Source organism: Pituophis catenifer, unplaced genomic scaffold, assembly GCF_029215685.1.
Source record: "Pituophis catenifer annectens isolate HBS135680 unplaced genomic scaffold, rPitCat1.0.hap2 SCAF_2, whole genome shotgun sequence".
Classification (NCBI taxonomy): Eukaryota; Metazoa; Chordata; class Lepidosauria; order Squamata; family Colubridae; genus Pituophis; species Pituophis catenifer.
Window position 1 is genome coordinate 82,868,888 of NW_027256882.1, and position 15,656 is coordinate 82,884,543.

A 15,656-nucleotide genomic window follows, 5' to 3' on the forward strand; every position below is an offset into this window, starting at 1 on the left:
GGCTCCAGAATTGAACGGGGGCTTCCAGTTAGGACCTTTGTGGCTCTTTGAGTGTTTAAGTTTGCCAACCCGTGTCATTTGCTGAAAGGGAGGTTTTATTTATTTATTACTTCTTACACAACTTCACAAACACCATCAACAACACTAAGACAATAAGACATATAAATAAGGCACCCTGATATCCACCGGTATTCACTGATAGGCACTAGGATAAGGGCAATCAAGAACACTTCCTCACTGCTTCTGGTCTCAAACGAAAGAAAACACAGACCTGAGGCCAACTGTGCATGACAGGAGACTTTGGGGAAGGTAGAGAATTTAGGGCAAGCTCTAAAGAAGCAGCTACATAATGCATTAAAGCCCTTGTTGGTAGATCCCTGTCAAACAGCAACTACCAACGTTAAACCGATGGCTTGCTCAGCCTAGAATCCTTCCAGCAAAACAGCCCAAATAAGGAGAGAGAGAGAGAGAGAGAACATTTGTGTCCCATCCCCTTTCACATCCTGCAATTGCTAGAGCAATCTGTTTTCTTCTTGTTTCAAACTTCGGTATACAAAGACCACAGGTCCTTTTTAACTTTTTGTTGTTGTTGTTGACACTGAACAAACAGCAGGGACTAAAGGAGTGCCTTGGTCCACATTCTTCCAAAATGAGAAAGAAAATCCAGGAGTTGTGCATGTGTGCGGAATGAAGGCTATGAGATTCATTTCACCCTAGTGCTCAGGACAAACTTGTAGCTCAGAAATCTTGCCGCATGACTGAGTGGGTAAAAGGCTAAGCAGAGTAATTGTTTGCTTGATTAAATAAACCACAAATGTATGTTATGCTAAAACCAAGTTTATTATAAAGACAGGCAATCTCAGGCACCCCCTTTAGTCATTGCTGTTGGTATGGTGTTAAATGTTTAAACTATTCTCTCTCAGGTTCCCTCACCACAAGCCATGTTTCCTAGGGATGCTGGGATTTATAGCTCAGCAATATCAGGGTTACCATAGATACCCTTGCTTTTGCACAATACTTATATGAGTCTTCAGTTAGTAAATCCTGGTAAAATTTTCCAGCCATGATATTTCTATCAGATATAGAGTGCAGCATGGAACTTGCAGTTCCTCACTGATCAGGAAACCAATTTATCTGCAGAGCTGCAAGCTATGGCTTCTTCCTTCCTCTCTAAAAGCGGCAGCAATGTTCTTAGTATTTACAAGGGTGTTTTCACATATTAATAAAATGAGGTTCCTTAGAAATATTAAAAGGTTCGTTGTTGTTATATGGCTGCATTGCGTTTTTGAAAGAAATTCTGAAGAACTATCTATTTATCCTACCAGTTATACATTGAGAATTGGCACTCTTGGCACTAAGACAAATGAATAGGAAGCGATTGTTTTGCGGCATTATGTAAAACACAGCATTTCCTCTCTGAAATGAGAAAGAGACAGAAAGGTTCAGAAGTTTTTGCTTTGTTGCTTAGTAAAAGTCAAGGAAATCAGTATTATTTATATAATAATGCACCACACACCACAAAACTCATGGTGGTTTACAGCTAAACCGGATTATCAAAACAATACTGTAACCATAGCAAAATCCATATAGGTAGTCCTTAACCTATAACCACAATTGTAACTAGAACTTCTGTTGTTAAACAAGGTGATTGTAAGTAAGTCATGTCCAATTTTATGACTTTTTTTTTGCTGCAGAAGCAAATCCAGCTTCCTCGTTGAGTTTGTTGGAAGCTTCCTGGGAAGGTCACAAATGATGAACATCTGACCCAGGGACAAAGCAACCATCATAAATACATACCAGCTGCCAAGTGCCTGAATCACAATCATGTGGAATGGTCCATGATTCATGGGGAAGCTGCAACAGCCATAATTACAAGGAGTGGTTGTAAATCACTGTTTTCAGTACTGGCATAACTTTGAGCAGTTGTTAAATGAATGGTCATAAATTGAAGGCTTCTTGCATACCGTAAGAAATGCATTAATAATACAAAATCATCAAAATTTAAACTCATATTCCAAACATCATTATAGTTGCCTTCATTATCTGATCTTAACTCCTGAACCTGTCTGAACTACTCCTTTTTAACTAACTTTCTAAAAAAAATCAGGTGTGAAGGCACTATTCAAGTTCCCATGGAAGGCTATTCCAAAAGATTGGTGTTACAATGAAAAATCCCATGTTTTTTCATCTTTCCTGAATTTTGCACAGGGGGAGGAACCTTCCACATTCCAACCTAGGACTTACATACTGGACAAGAAGAACAACTTTGAAAGAGACAGTCCTGCATCTGCAAACAAAAAAGCTGAAAACATGAATAGATAAATGGAATGAAAAGTGAATGCGTGAATGGAAAAAGAAAAAAAAACAACCATCATCATTTGTTATTAGTACAAAGTCCCACCCTCTCTTTTTTGTTTATTTAATGACTGGATCTCAGCAATGTGAAAATACAGATGAAGGCATGCAGATAATTATACTTGGTGAAATCTTTGATGGCAGACAACTTCAATATATATCTAAATGGGGAGGCTGAAAATTTCCTTGCTTATAGAAGAAAAGAGTAAGTGACAGGCAAAATGTTCTCAAGCAAATGGTTTTGCTTAATATCTTTGCAGAAATTCAGAAGGTACCAACAGAAATCTATCCCTCATTTCTAAGGAGATGGGGTAAATGATTTAAAGGTTTGGATTAATGCAGGGGTGATATCTACTTACCTTCCCCACCGGTTCGGAAGTGCATGTGCTGCATGTGTGTGTCAGATGCATGTGCAGACCCTCTGCACATGCGCAAATCCTTCTGCGCATGCGCAGAGGGTAAAAAACTGAACGGGCGGATGGGCGGAGCCTTGCGCTGCCATCGCTACTGGTTCTCCCAACCACCTACTGCCATCGCTACCGGTTCAACTGAACCGGTCCGAATCCGTAGCATTTCACCCCTGGATTAATGCCATTGTTTGTATAAAGGCTCTATTTAACAACAAAACATTAAGTCTCCATTGTTAGAACTTTAAAGGTCCATCACTTTACTTAAAGCTTAGTAGGGAAATTTCCCAACATCAAAATGGGAACTTTAAATTGAACTTTAAATTAACTGGATTTTAAACAAGAATATGTTAATGTTAATTAATGTTAATTAATTAATTAATGTTAAAATATGTTTTGTCCTCCACAATAAAACCCTCTGCTTTTAACTAAGTGTGTTTATCCAAAGAGCCAGTTTGGTGCAGTGTTTAAGGCATCAAGCTAGAAACTGGAAGACTGTGAGTTCCACTCCTGCCTTGGACATGAAGCCAACTGGGTGACCTTGGGCCAGTCACTTTCTCTCAGATCAAAGAAAAAGGCAATGGCAAACCACTTCTTAAAAACCTTGCCAAGAAAACTGTGGGGACTTATTCAGGCAGTCTCCAAGAATCTGATATGATTGAACTGACAAAAAAAAAATATCCAAGCACTTTGATATAGTTTGAACTGAAAATATTTCCATATAGTTTGCTTGTCCTAGCATCTTCAAAACCTGTGGCAGTGATATTGATTCATTAATCACAAGTGTAAGTGCATACTCTTTTCACAGATAAACAGTATCATACTGGGAGAGAATAGGCCTAGTTTTTCACTGAGCATCTCTTGCTCTGTCTATCAGCGGTAACCAACCACTTCTGATTCAATAATACATGAACTCTGAAATGGATGCTTTCCTGATTCAAATCATTCAGTCCTCCTGACAGGACACTTGAGCCTCTGTCTATCAATCTTTAATCCACTGGATGTGATGACTGTTAAAAAGACTTCAAATAGCTGCGTTCATTTCCAATTCATGGTTTGAAAAAGTAGGTAGTACATTTCATGCTATTATTCCAAGGTCCTACTTATGATGGATTTCTGAAACACTGAATTTCTAGTTCCCTATGACAAGCTTTGCTTCATGGATTCCTGTTTTGAACTTACTTCAATGGGCTCTTCTTCTTTTCCGATTTCCTCCAGTTGTTACATCTTTTAAATGCATCTCTGCTGTTAGCAGGACTGTCCAAAAACTACCATGGAAGTCACAGAACATTTGTGCCTTTGCTTCATAATGGAAGACATAAGTGCCTATCAAATCTTCGGTTTTTTTCCACACAAGGCATATCTGAAGACTGGACTACATGTTATACTCACCATTCTAGAGCTATGGCATGTCAGATACTCTATGCAGATTTGGAAAGAACTGAATATTTGGACTAGAACAATATTGTGAAAACTTTTGCTTGATACAACCAACTTGCAGAAAAAATAGCTAACAACGGTATCAATAATTTCTACCATATCAACCTCCATGTTACAAGAGTTTAATACTGAAATCGATTGTTTCAAGGCAATATTTGTCTGCTGGTGCATTGTGTTTATTATACCTGAGGGTAAAGTTAGTCAGCATCTTTATTGTAATGGTCACAAGGGGCAAAATTACTGTTAGCATCTGACTGAGGCAAACAACTGACTTGGATATTTACTTGCTCCTGAATCACTAGTGTCTCTGAAGAATTATAAGCCCCAAGTGTAGGTTTATAAGACAATGAAGTTTAGATGCAGTTAAATCCAAAGGAGTAACTGAGGATCTTGAATCACAGTCTTGCAGAACACTATGTTCTAATTTCTCTTTTATATACAACTCTAGGAGAGGAAGGATAATATCTCAGATCCATCTGATTTGCTTATAATGCTACTTCCAAATAGCTTACATTTCAGTGCCAATGTGTCATTGAGAAGGTCAATATTTCAAGGTCAGTTTATCACTGCTAACAGAGAAATTAAGAAGAGGAAGGAAGAGAATTGCCCTAAAATGGAGCCCAATCCTGGCCGAGAGGGATATCATTGTCAATGGTACTGAAAATTGCTGAGAGATCAAGCAGCGCAAAAAGAGATGCACCATTCTGTTATCGGTCATCTAAAGCAGGGGTCCTCAATCCCTGGGCCAGTCAGTGGCCTGTTAGAAACCGGGCCGCATGCTGGAGGTGAGCAAAGGGCAATCAAGTGAAAATGAAACCATCCCCTGGGATACTAATGTATGCGTGCAGAAATAGGTCATGGCACAGTCTTTGTGGCATGCGCTACTTTAAAATACAGTAAGACACTGCTTGTCTAAAAAGGTTTTTTCTGCACATAGAAAGCTAATACTGTTAAAGATGACTACAGTGAAGTAACAGTCAACAGTTAATGACACAAAGGCAAGAGCCAGGGGAGAAGTCCTGATGCTTTAAAAATGGAAGGCAACAAAAAAGAGGCCAGTAAAAGGAAATCTTTTTTATAATCCCTGATGTAGTATAATCACTGATGACATAAGCATAAGATTACAAGAACTCAGAGAAGTAATTACTGTCAAGAAAAAAGATTTAAGTCCAGCTTTCCTTATTGCCCTGATACCAAAAACTGTACCTGGAAGAAGTACCAAAATGTTAACTCCATCATGTAGAATATATGGCCTGTGGCCTTCAGTTGGTTTCCAAATAATATAGGACTCATCATTTCTGCATATTTAAATGGGTGCTGGGCAGAAGAGAGCTAAGTTCTTTTTACTCTTTTTCGTGTTAGAATTTTATGAATCCCTTCATGATGCATCATCAGTCATCACCATGACTTTGCAACTTCAGTCCCAATTAGTACAGGCTGGACAATCAGCCTAAAGTAAGCCAGTGAAAAGGCAAATTTATTAAAAGATATTTTGAAGCATTACTGTGCAGGTCATTCAACCTGTTGGATTACTTTAGCTCAATCTGTCTAGTAAACAGTTTTAAAAACACGCTTCCTTAAAACATCGCACAGTGCTGTGCTCAGATGATTCACTACTTCAAATATGCAAATGTACAGATATCCCAGAAAACTAATTTCTGAGCATTTCACAGCTATAGAAAAAGAAGTAAAAAGGGAACAAATCAGTATGCTTCACTTCTGTTTTCCTTCAGACTTGTTTGCATAATAATATTTGAACAGGATTTGACTCGTGGCTTTTATCCAAAAGGCTTCACTAGGGCAATTTGCCAGTATAAGCACAAAACTATCAAACAGGGTATGAACAGCAGAAACACTTTTGCTTGGGATCAAAACTAATTATTTCCTACATGAAACAGCAGGTTGAGTTAACGTATTTGAATAAGAAACACATTCACACAAATGTTCTGATTTACCCATAATTTTGCCCAGATTAGAACTATGTGCATAAGCAGCAACTTGAACTGGGCTAGTATGTTCTCCATGCCTGCTCTCTCAGAGAGATTCCACTGAGTTTAATTTCATTTTCCACAAATCTGGTTAATGCAAAAAAAAATACAGGGAATCCTGTTCCAACAAATTGATCTGCTTCTAATCAAGCCAACTGCAAATAACAAATTATGAGACAGGCATGAAGCAAACTGTAATTTCTGGTCCATACGTAAGAACTAACGAGGATTAGTAGAAAGAAAAATCAAATGTTAGCAGCATAATTTTTCTCCTGGCTGTAGAGGAGGAAGAGATGGCAAATGAGTTAATTCTTTGGATTAACTCAGATTCATTCCAGTTTTCACATCAGCATTACTCCATTTGATTCTTGCTGATTTACCTTCTCTATTTAGTCACGCAAGTAAGAGAACTATCTATAGTCACAACCTAATCTAACTTCTATTTATTCGATTTATCTATTTATAATGTCATGCTAAATTGCAATAATTTTTGTATGATTTGCCATATGTAAAGATAAATGTTAGGTGTAAACTCTGGGTTAAGATTCGTATTAAAAATTTCTCTACTCGTCCACAGTGGAATACTTGTTATATTATAGTTTGGTAATATCAGTGGAGTACTAATCCATGAGAACAAACCCAATAGATTATAATTACAATTTAGTACAGAAGGCAAAGTTTTGAGAAGATCTCCACAAGCATGTAATAAAAAGTAAAAATAAAAGGCTACACGGTGCTCCAATATAATGTAATGATAGCCTTGCACATAAATATATGTATTAAGAATTAAACTCTCTGGCTATACAGTAATTATTTTTAGAACTCACCCTACAGCAAAGAATGTTTCTTCCAATCAAGGCAATTAGTTGAAGAAGCAGAATAAGATTCTTGGTTTACAGAGCGATCCAAAGCCACCTCAGGGAGTTCCCCTGCCTCACACACCAATCAAGTTACCTTGGATAGCCTGAAGGAGCAGAACTCTATTTGGGAAAGCAAACCCAGGGATCTCCTAAAAAGTAGCAGCGATAGTGAAAAAAAGCTGGCCATCAAACCCGTGTCACTCTCCAAGCGCAAGCCGAGGCCCAACCAAAAAGGCGCTCACTTGGCAGACGATTCCTCACTGAAAATGATGCCGGGGGGGGGGGGGGGCTGAGAGGAACTCTCCCCTGGCCAACTGAGAGGTTGGCAGAGCAGCAAGTGGCCCCCCGACAGCTAGCTGAGGAGCCTGTAGAGCTGCCAGAGCCCCCTGCCAATGGCCCCACACCAGAGGCGATAATCGACACGGGCTGCACCCGCTGTTTGATCAACCTACCCACCGTCCTAAAACTGGAGATCCGGATGAGAAAGTTGAACTATGGATTTCATTGTTGAGCTCCCTGAGAGTGGGGGAAGTATGGTCATTTGGACTGTTGTAGACTTGTTCTCCAAACAGGCCCACTTTGTAGCTTGGCCAAGGCTCCCGTCAGCACGGAAGCTGGCTAACCTGTTTATCAAGCATATTTATAGGTTGCATGGAGTCCCCCGCAGGATCATCTCCAATTGGGGGGTCCAATTCACTGCTAAGTTCTGGAGGGAGTTCATGAGGGCCATTGGGTCCTCGTAAGGGCTTAGTTCAGTGTTCCATCCAAGGACAAATGGGGCCACAGAACGGACTAATGCCATGGTGGAGCAATACTTAAGGTGTTACATCAACTATCAGCAATCGGACTGGACAGAGTTACTGCCGTTTGCTGAAGTAGCATACAACAATGTTCTGCACAGTAGCACCGACCTAACCCCTTTCCAAATGACCAGTGGCGTAGAGTTTGTCCCCAAGCTGGAGCTCCCCAGAGAGTCACCTTCTTCTATGTTGCAAGCTGAGTGAATGGAATCGCTGAAGAAAGCATGGGAGAATACAAAGCGATGCAGCGAAGGCTTATAAAAAACAGGCCAACAAGCACTGGTCTTCCCAACTGGAGTTTAAGGTGTGGGGGGTAGGATTTACTTGTCCAAGAAATATATGAGATTAAAACTAGCCTCAAAAAAGCTTGGTCCTAAATTCGTAGGGCTGTTCCCTATAGTGAAAGTGATCAACCCAGTCACGGTACAACTTCAACTTCCCTGGTTGCTGGGGAAGGTACATCTGGTGGTCCACAGTAGTCTGTTGAAACCGACAGAGAGTTCACAAGTCCGACCAGTAGATTGGGCACCCCCTAAACCCATGGTGATCGAGGGTCAGACTCATTATGAGATAAACAGAATATTGGATTCGAGAGTGCAGAGGAGTCAATTGGAATACTTAATATATTGGAAGGGATACCCGCTTTCTGAGCCCACCTGGGAAGAGTTGGAAGGTGAGTGCAGATAGGTTGGTAAAGCATTTCATGACAAGTACCCCCAGAAACCAAAGGGGCCTCCCAGGGGAGGGAGGGGGAGCTAATGGTATTGACTAACCCTACTGTGCTTTGTCTCTTGCAGAGATGTTCCTTCATTTGAGGGGATTGGGCAGCCAGTCAAACCTGAATTTTACTGGGTTGTGGGATTATTTGTATCCTGGATTATTCTCTCATGAATTCAGTTTGACACAGTTTGGAGCTGAAGTGGGGAGACCTGGGGTGGATGGAATCTTCAGCCAAAACAACATAGCTAGCTGATAAGTCAGAGACATTCCAACGGCTGATTGGCCAGAGGAGGAGGAGAGAAGTTGCCAAGTAACCAACTGTCAACCACACTGTTGGACAGTGTGACCTATTGTTTTGAAAAATTGAGAAATGTTTACTTATAGTGGGTGGAAAGCCTGGGAGTTTTTAATACTGGCTTTTTACCAGTTAGTGCCAAGATGGTGTATCTAAATAAATTTGTTCTTTGAGAAAACGGAATGCCTCGGAGTTCGGTTTGTGATGGGTGCATTACTTGGAACCTGACATTTGCTTGATTAATTTAGCTAGAATGAAACTAGTATCATTCTGTGTATTTCTCTTAAGAGACCCAAGAGCCAGGTGGAATAACATGAAAAGAGGATTAAAAAACAAATATTTAGAAGATGGAACAATCACTGCATCCATCCTTTGATTTTACATTTATCTGTAGAGCTGCGTCTGGACTGCAACCCGGAAGAGGAGCTGCCCAGGGCGCATGCACACGCCCAAAAATGAATTTCCGGTTTCAGCCAGCTACTCTTTCAGGTTTCTGGTGCGCATGTGCATGCGACAATCAGCTGGCCGGCATGCATGCTCACGCAGGAAAACCGAAGACCAGCTCTTCTAGTTTCCGGCACTGCCACATGCAAAAAGACTAGCTAATCGCCACATGCGTATGTGTACCAGAAACCCGGAAGAGGAACGGGTGACGCCACACGCGCCACTCCCCATAGTAACTATGGAGAGGCTATGGTCACAAAAGCAAAGGGGGTTCAGAAGGGGGCCATGAGCAAAAGAAGGCGGACAATTCCTGCTCTAAATGATTGTGCCATAGAACAATTGTCTCAGAAGCAATCTCCTCTCAAGAGAGGAGAGGCAAATACAGGTAGCTCTTATGACTACTATTGAGCTCAACATTTCCCTTGATGATCAAGGCAGTTGTTAAGTGAGTTGTGTTTCATTTTATGACCTTTTGCTACTGTTAACTTGAGTTGTTAAGTGCATCATGCAATCATTAAGCGAATCTGGCTATTCCTGTTGACTTTGCTTGTCGAAGCCAGCTGAGAAATAGTTATAACATGTCCCCAGGACAGTGCAACTATTGCCAAGTGCCCAAATTTTGATCACACGACCATGGGGATACTGCAATGGTCGTAAGTGAAAACTGGTCATAAGACACTTTTTTCAGGGCTGATATAACTTCAAACAGTTACTGAAGAAATGGTTGTAAATTGAGGACTATCTGTAACTAGATTTAATCCAAGGCAGTGATCATGATGAACTAAAAGAATGAGTACTACAGAAAGCTATCATATTTTGCATGCATGCAAGTGGCAAACTCTCTCCCAACACTTAATCTTAACAGAGGCACAACTGACCACAGAAAGATTTGTGAAAAAAAGGGTGAAAAGAGATTCCCTTTTCCTAATGAGAACATAGTATAAACTCTGACAGAAAATAGTATAAGGTGATACGTTGTGTGTGCATACTTTCAAGTCATGGTTGACTTCAGGAGACTGTCTGGGCAAGTCCCTGCAATTTTCTTGGCAAGATTTTGGAAGTGGTTTGCTATTGCTCATTCCTAGGGCTGAGACACAGTGACTGGCCTAAAGTCAACTAGCTGGCTTTGTGTTTAAGGCAGGAGTACAATTCAGTCTCCAGGCTACTAGCCTGGTGCCTACTAGTTTCCCATTACGCCAAACTGGTTCTAGAGATGATAAGGATTTTTTTAAAAAATGGGAAAACCTTTAAGAGAAATAGCAAGAACTTATTTCAGTTTTAGGAGAAAATCAGTCAGAAAAGCAGCTAGCTCTTTCAATTGCTTGATTACATGACATCAAGTTGATATTAAGTCTTCGTCCCTATTATTATTATATCAGAAGGCTGTTTGAGGCTTGTGGCAAAGGAGAGGACTTGTAATTTAGCTGCTCCTGGGGCTGAAAGGCAACACCAGATTATTAGAAGGTCCATAGGTATCATTTGATGTTTTGCTATTATTATTATTCTGTGTTATATTATTGATTAAAGTATGATGCTATTGCTTACCATTTTAGAATTTTCATCCTAGTTATTAGAACTGAAAACTGAGCTGATTAAAAGACTGAAATGACATAAAAACCGAAGTAAATAATTAATGAACGGCAGATCAGGGATGAGCAAGCCCAGCCCAAGCAACACAGCTGTAAATCGTTTTCAGGACAAAAACCACATACTAACATGCCACGGTTCTTCCTAACATACATAGCAACAACACATATACCTCTCTTGTGATACAATACTGTAAAATAAGCTGCAAAGATACTATATACATAAACTTTAATATTAATACAGGTAGTCCTCAATTTTTAACTGTTCATTTAGTGACGGTTCAAAGTTACAGCAGCACTGAAAAAAGTGACTTGGTCATGTGATCAAAATTTGGATGCTTGGCAACTGGCTCATACTTATGATAGTTGCAATGTCTTGGAGTCATGTGGTCACCTTTTGCAGCCTTCTGACAAGCAAATGTTCCTGTGCACATTTAATAACCATAATGAAGTGGCACAATGAATGTTTCTGAACTAGAAATAGAGTTGTGGGTTCAAATTCATATCTCAACTTAGCCACAAAACTTACTAGGTAAGTATAGATCACCCACTGCTTTTTAGTCAAACCTACCCTAGAAGGTTGATATGTGGATAACATAATAGGAGACAAAAACATGAATAGATGAGATCCTTGGAAGAAAGTTGGAATAAAATCATTATTTAAATGTGTATATTGTATTGTGATGAAAGCAGTTGCATATTTCCGTGTTTGCCTGCTAGTTTATGAATAGACCTTAAATTGTTATTAATGCAATCTTGCCAAATCTACCCTAACTGAAAGGAGATTGTTTAAAATAGCTGAACTTTATCAAATCCAAGAAGCCTAGAAAATTGTAACAAGCATAATTATTGCTAATGAAGCTTAAACTATCAGTATCCATGAGATTGTTCTTTCTTTCAGAGAAAATGCAGATGTGCAATTCACCCAGCCATTCAGTCAATCCAGTATGTAACTTACTGTAGTTTAAGCACTGCCCAGCAATACTGCTACTTTTACAAGTTCTGAGCCCTACCACTCACTCACAAGATATTTTCTTGGTTTTCAAACACAGTTCTTGCAAGTCAGCTTCATCCTGTTACATCAAATTGCACTTTTGCTGCTCTGCTATCAGTCTCTCACTCTTTTGGGTTATAGCCATTTATGCAGATTGTGCTGTTTGAATGTAATGCACTTAAAATTAGCAGCATGCAACACTTCCAACTACTGAAAAAGTGCTGTCTAAATCTAGAGACTGAATTATGAACAGCTAGACTAGGCCTCATATGTATTCCCGTAGACTGACACTGTAAACTGAAAATTCACAGAGTTAAAGCAAGATAAAGATGTGCCATTGGGGGGGTGGAGGTGGGGGCTGGAGAGGGGTTCAGGACAGGCCAATTATAATCACCCCTATTTGATTTGTGCAGCTGATACATGTATAATTTACTGTAGACATTATGATTTTCAAAGCCAACCAAGTGAACTAGATAAAATTTTAAAAGGCACAGATGAGAAAATAATATCTAAAATTTATGGATATTTAATAAGGTATAAATTAGAGGAGGAAACAGTGAAAGAAAACATGGTAAGCTGGGCAAGAAATATAGGTCACAATATAGAGTTGGATAGATGGGACAAGCTATGGGCAGAAAATTATAAGATGACACTGTCGATTCCATACAAAGAAAATTTATACAAGATATTTTATAGATGGCACCTTCCTCCGGCACGTTTGGCTAAAATGTTTCCAAACACATCACCAATGTGTTGGAAGTGCAAGACACAAATGGGGACATATTACCATCTCTGGTGGTCTTGCAGGAAGGCACAACACTACTGGCAAGAGATTAAGAGAATAATCAAAGAAACAACGAGGCAAAGTGTAGAAATGAAACCAGAATTCTTTCTATTTGGAATGACTACACCACAGTGTACCAAGGAGATAAAATATCTTACCATCCACATATTGACAGCGGCACGTATAGTGTACGCTCAGAATTGGAAATCCGAGATAATACCAACAGAAGAAAAAATAATAACAAAAATAAATGAATGCGCAGAGATGGATAGGCTCACAAAAGAGCTCCAAGATAAAGAGAACACTGACTTTTATTTAGTTTGGCAAAAATGGTACACATGGTTAGAAAGAAGGATAGGGCCAACAACATAGGACATTAGGAGAACATAACTCAAGAATTGTAGAAATAGATACATGAGATGAGCCGTAGGATTGTATAAATAAATGGTTAATATGTTTGTAGAAAGATACTGCTGAACTTCAATGAATATATTAAGGTATAAGCAAGTGAATTTGTAAATAGTATGATTAAGGAAAATTGGTTAAATGGACATTAATCACCGATGCGAAGGTTTTCTAGAAGTTAGTCGATTGACTCTTTGTTAATGTATAAGTGTTTACATGTATTTGTGTTTTATGTTTGTTTATGTTAATAAAATTTAAAAATATATATATATAATCACCCCTATTTGATTTGTGCAGCTGATACATGTATAATTTACTGTAGTGATACAATCCCATTCTGACAGCTTTCCAACTCAAATCTTTAATTATAGTTACTTCTTGTAGCACAGTTATTCTGTGGTGCATTTCAACAAAACCCAAGCATGCAGAAAGACACCGATTAAGAGTTAGCCTCTGGATGCTAAAGATACAAGGAAGCAGAGACGTACTGTAAAACCATAGAGCTGCTTCCATGTGGTGAAGGAAATGGCTCCGGCAATTATGATTCACACTGCAGAGCCAACATGTTAGGTGATTTATACAGCAGCAACCAGAACAGGCTGCCACATCTCAGATCCGTTGTAGAGTAGAGAAATGCCATGAGTACCCACATTCCCACATTAGCAACTGCACCCAAAGGCATGAAATAAAAGAAGGAACCTTCTGTTCAGATCTGAAATGTACACTTAAAAGAGATAATAAATATGTATGTATGTATGTGTATATGTATGTATATATGAATGTATGCATATATGTAGAATGACAAGCTAGGAAGGATCACTGAACATCCGGATGAGCAAGGGCTAAGGAGATGATGCCTTTTACCTTCAAATAAATGGTGTAGACAACCCCTTGAATAAACGGATACTTGCTGGTGACTATGATGTAAGAAAAAAATATGGGGCGCTGTGGGGTATCCTTGGCAATCACGGCCACCCACACAGCATCGAGCGAGATTTCTAGGAATTACTTTTCATTGTAAAGGTGCCCCCACTGCTTCGAAAAGCCTCCCATCCCCACCGCACAGGCAGATGGGTCACAACTCCAGGCGGGGAAGACCAAGGGGATCAACCCGGGAGGAAGAGTCGTCTGAACGATCGAGGCCGAGCTGCGTGTCAAGAGCCCCTTTTCTCCGACCCCAAATCGGGAACGGAGCCGGAGGGCAGAAGAATGGAGGTTTGCACGAGAGGGACGCCCAGCCGCCAAGGCAAAGCCGGGGGAACCGGTATGAATGGGCAGCAGCGGCATTGGGCGGCCCGCTTGGCGACAGGCTTCGGAGCGCAGCGCTCCGGGGCGGCACAAAAGGTGGCAGCAGCACCACCACCACCACCCCATCCCCTCCCAGGGCTCCCCGTTTTCCTACCGTGGATGCCGGTCTGGTGAGTCATGGCTCCGCAGCTGCTCCGCTTTACCAGATCGCAGCTCAGCCCCGTCTCCGACTCTGGCGCAGGAAACGGCTTGGTTGCAGCACCGCCTGCTTCCGGGTTCCTGCTGACTGGAGCTGGCGGGGCTGGGCGAGAGCCGCCCGAGGCAAGGCCGAGCGTGTCGCCAAGCGAGCCGCTCTCCGAGATGAGGGGCGGCGCTGCAGCGAGGCCTCCATTCATTGCTGTCGCCCTCGGATCTGGAACGAGAGCTCCGCCGTGTGGGAAACGCGCTTCAGCGTGGGACGCATCTTGGCCTTTAGGGAAGAGGAAGAGTAGCATCCGCCCGAGAAGTCTGGCGCCTGAAATAATGTGGCAGGGAATGGCTTGGCCCTTCTGAGCGGTTCTGAGAAGAACCGTTTGCTGGACCGTTTCATTCAGAGAAAAAAGAAGGAAGAGGAACAGTTTGGAAAAGGCAGGCAGGAGAAACCCAGATTGAGGTGCTTCTACATCTCAAAGTGGGTTCCTATTAGGGCTGCCCTGTGCTGAGAATTTCATAACGTTCAATTTTTTTTAAATATATCTTTGTATTCTGCTTGATGAAGAGAGTCAGTTTGGTGTAGCAGCAGGTTAGAAACTGGAAGACCCTGAATCTTATGCACAAAGCCAGCTGAATAACATTGGGCTTACTTTTAGCCCTGGCCCAGGGGTCAGCAACCTGCGGCTCTGGAGCAGCATGTGGCTCTTTTGCTCCTCTGCTGTGGCTCCATCACTCAAAATATGTGTCAGAACCGCCAATGTGTGACACCCGCCGACACATGATTTATTGAGCTTTTCAACCCCCGGTAGGCCAACCATGGATAAATCCAAGAAAAGAAAAGTTCAGAAGAAAATAAGAACGTTTAATTCAACTACATATGCTAGTTTTATGGCCGCTCAAGAAATAGTCAGGCACGGGTAGGGTTTTGTGGCTCCCGATGTTTTCTTTTCTGTAAAAAATGGATCCAAATGGCTCTTTGAGTGTTTAAGGTTGCAGACCCCTGATCTAGCCCTAGGAAGGTGGAAATAGCAAGCCACTTCTCAAATATGCCAAAGAAAGCTGCAGGGACTTGTCCAGGCAGTCACCAGAAGCCAGAATTGAAGGTGTATACCCACCCACACATTGCCTGCCTGCCTTT

At 41.0% G+C, this 15,656-nt stretch overlaps 1 protein-coding gene across 1 annotated transcript in view; it reads right to left on the minus strand.

The window, feature by feature from the left end:
* TWF2 (twinfilin actin binding protein 2) overlaps positions 1–14,820 on the minus strand; it is a 72,533-nt gene extending 57,713 nt beyond the window's left edge. The window contains exon 1 of the mRNA XM_070937054.1: positions 14,481–14,820. Within this exon, the coding sequence (XP_070793155.1) occupies positions 14,481–14,820 (340 nt within the window). The remainder of the gene's footprint in view (positions 1–14,480) is intronic.
* Between the last annotated feature and the right edge of the window lie 836 nt (positions 14,821–15,656).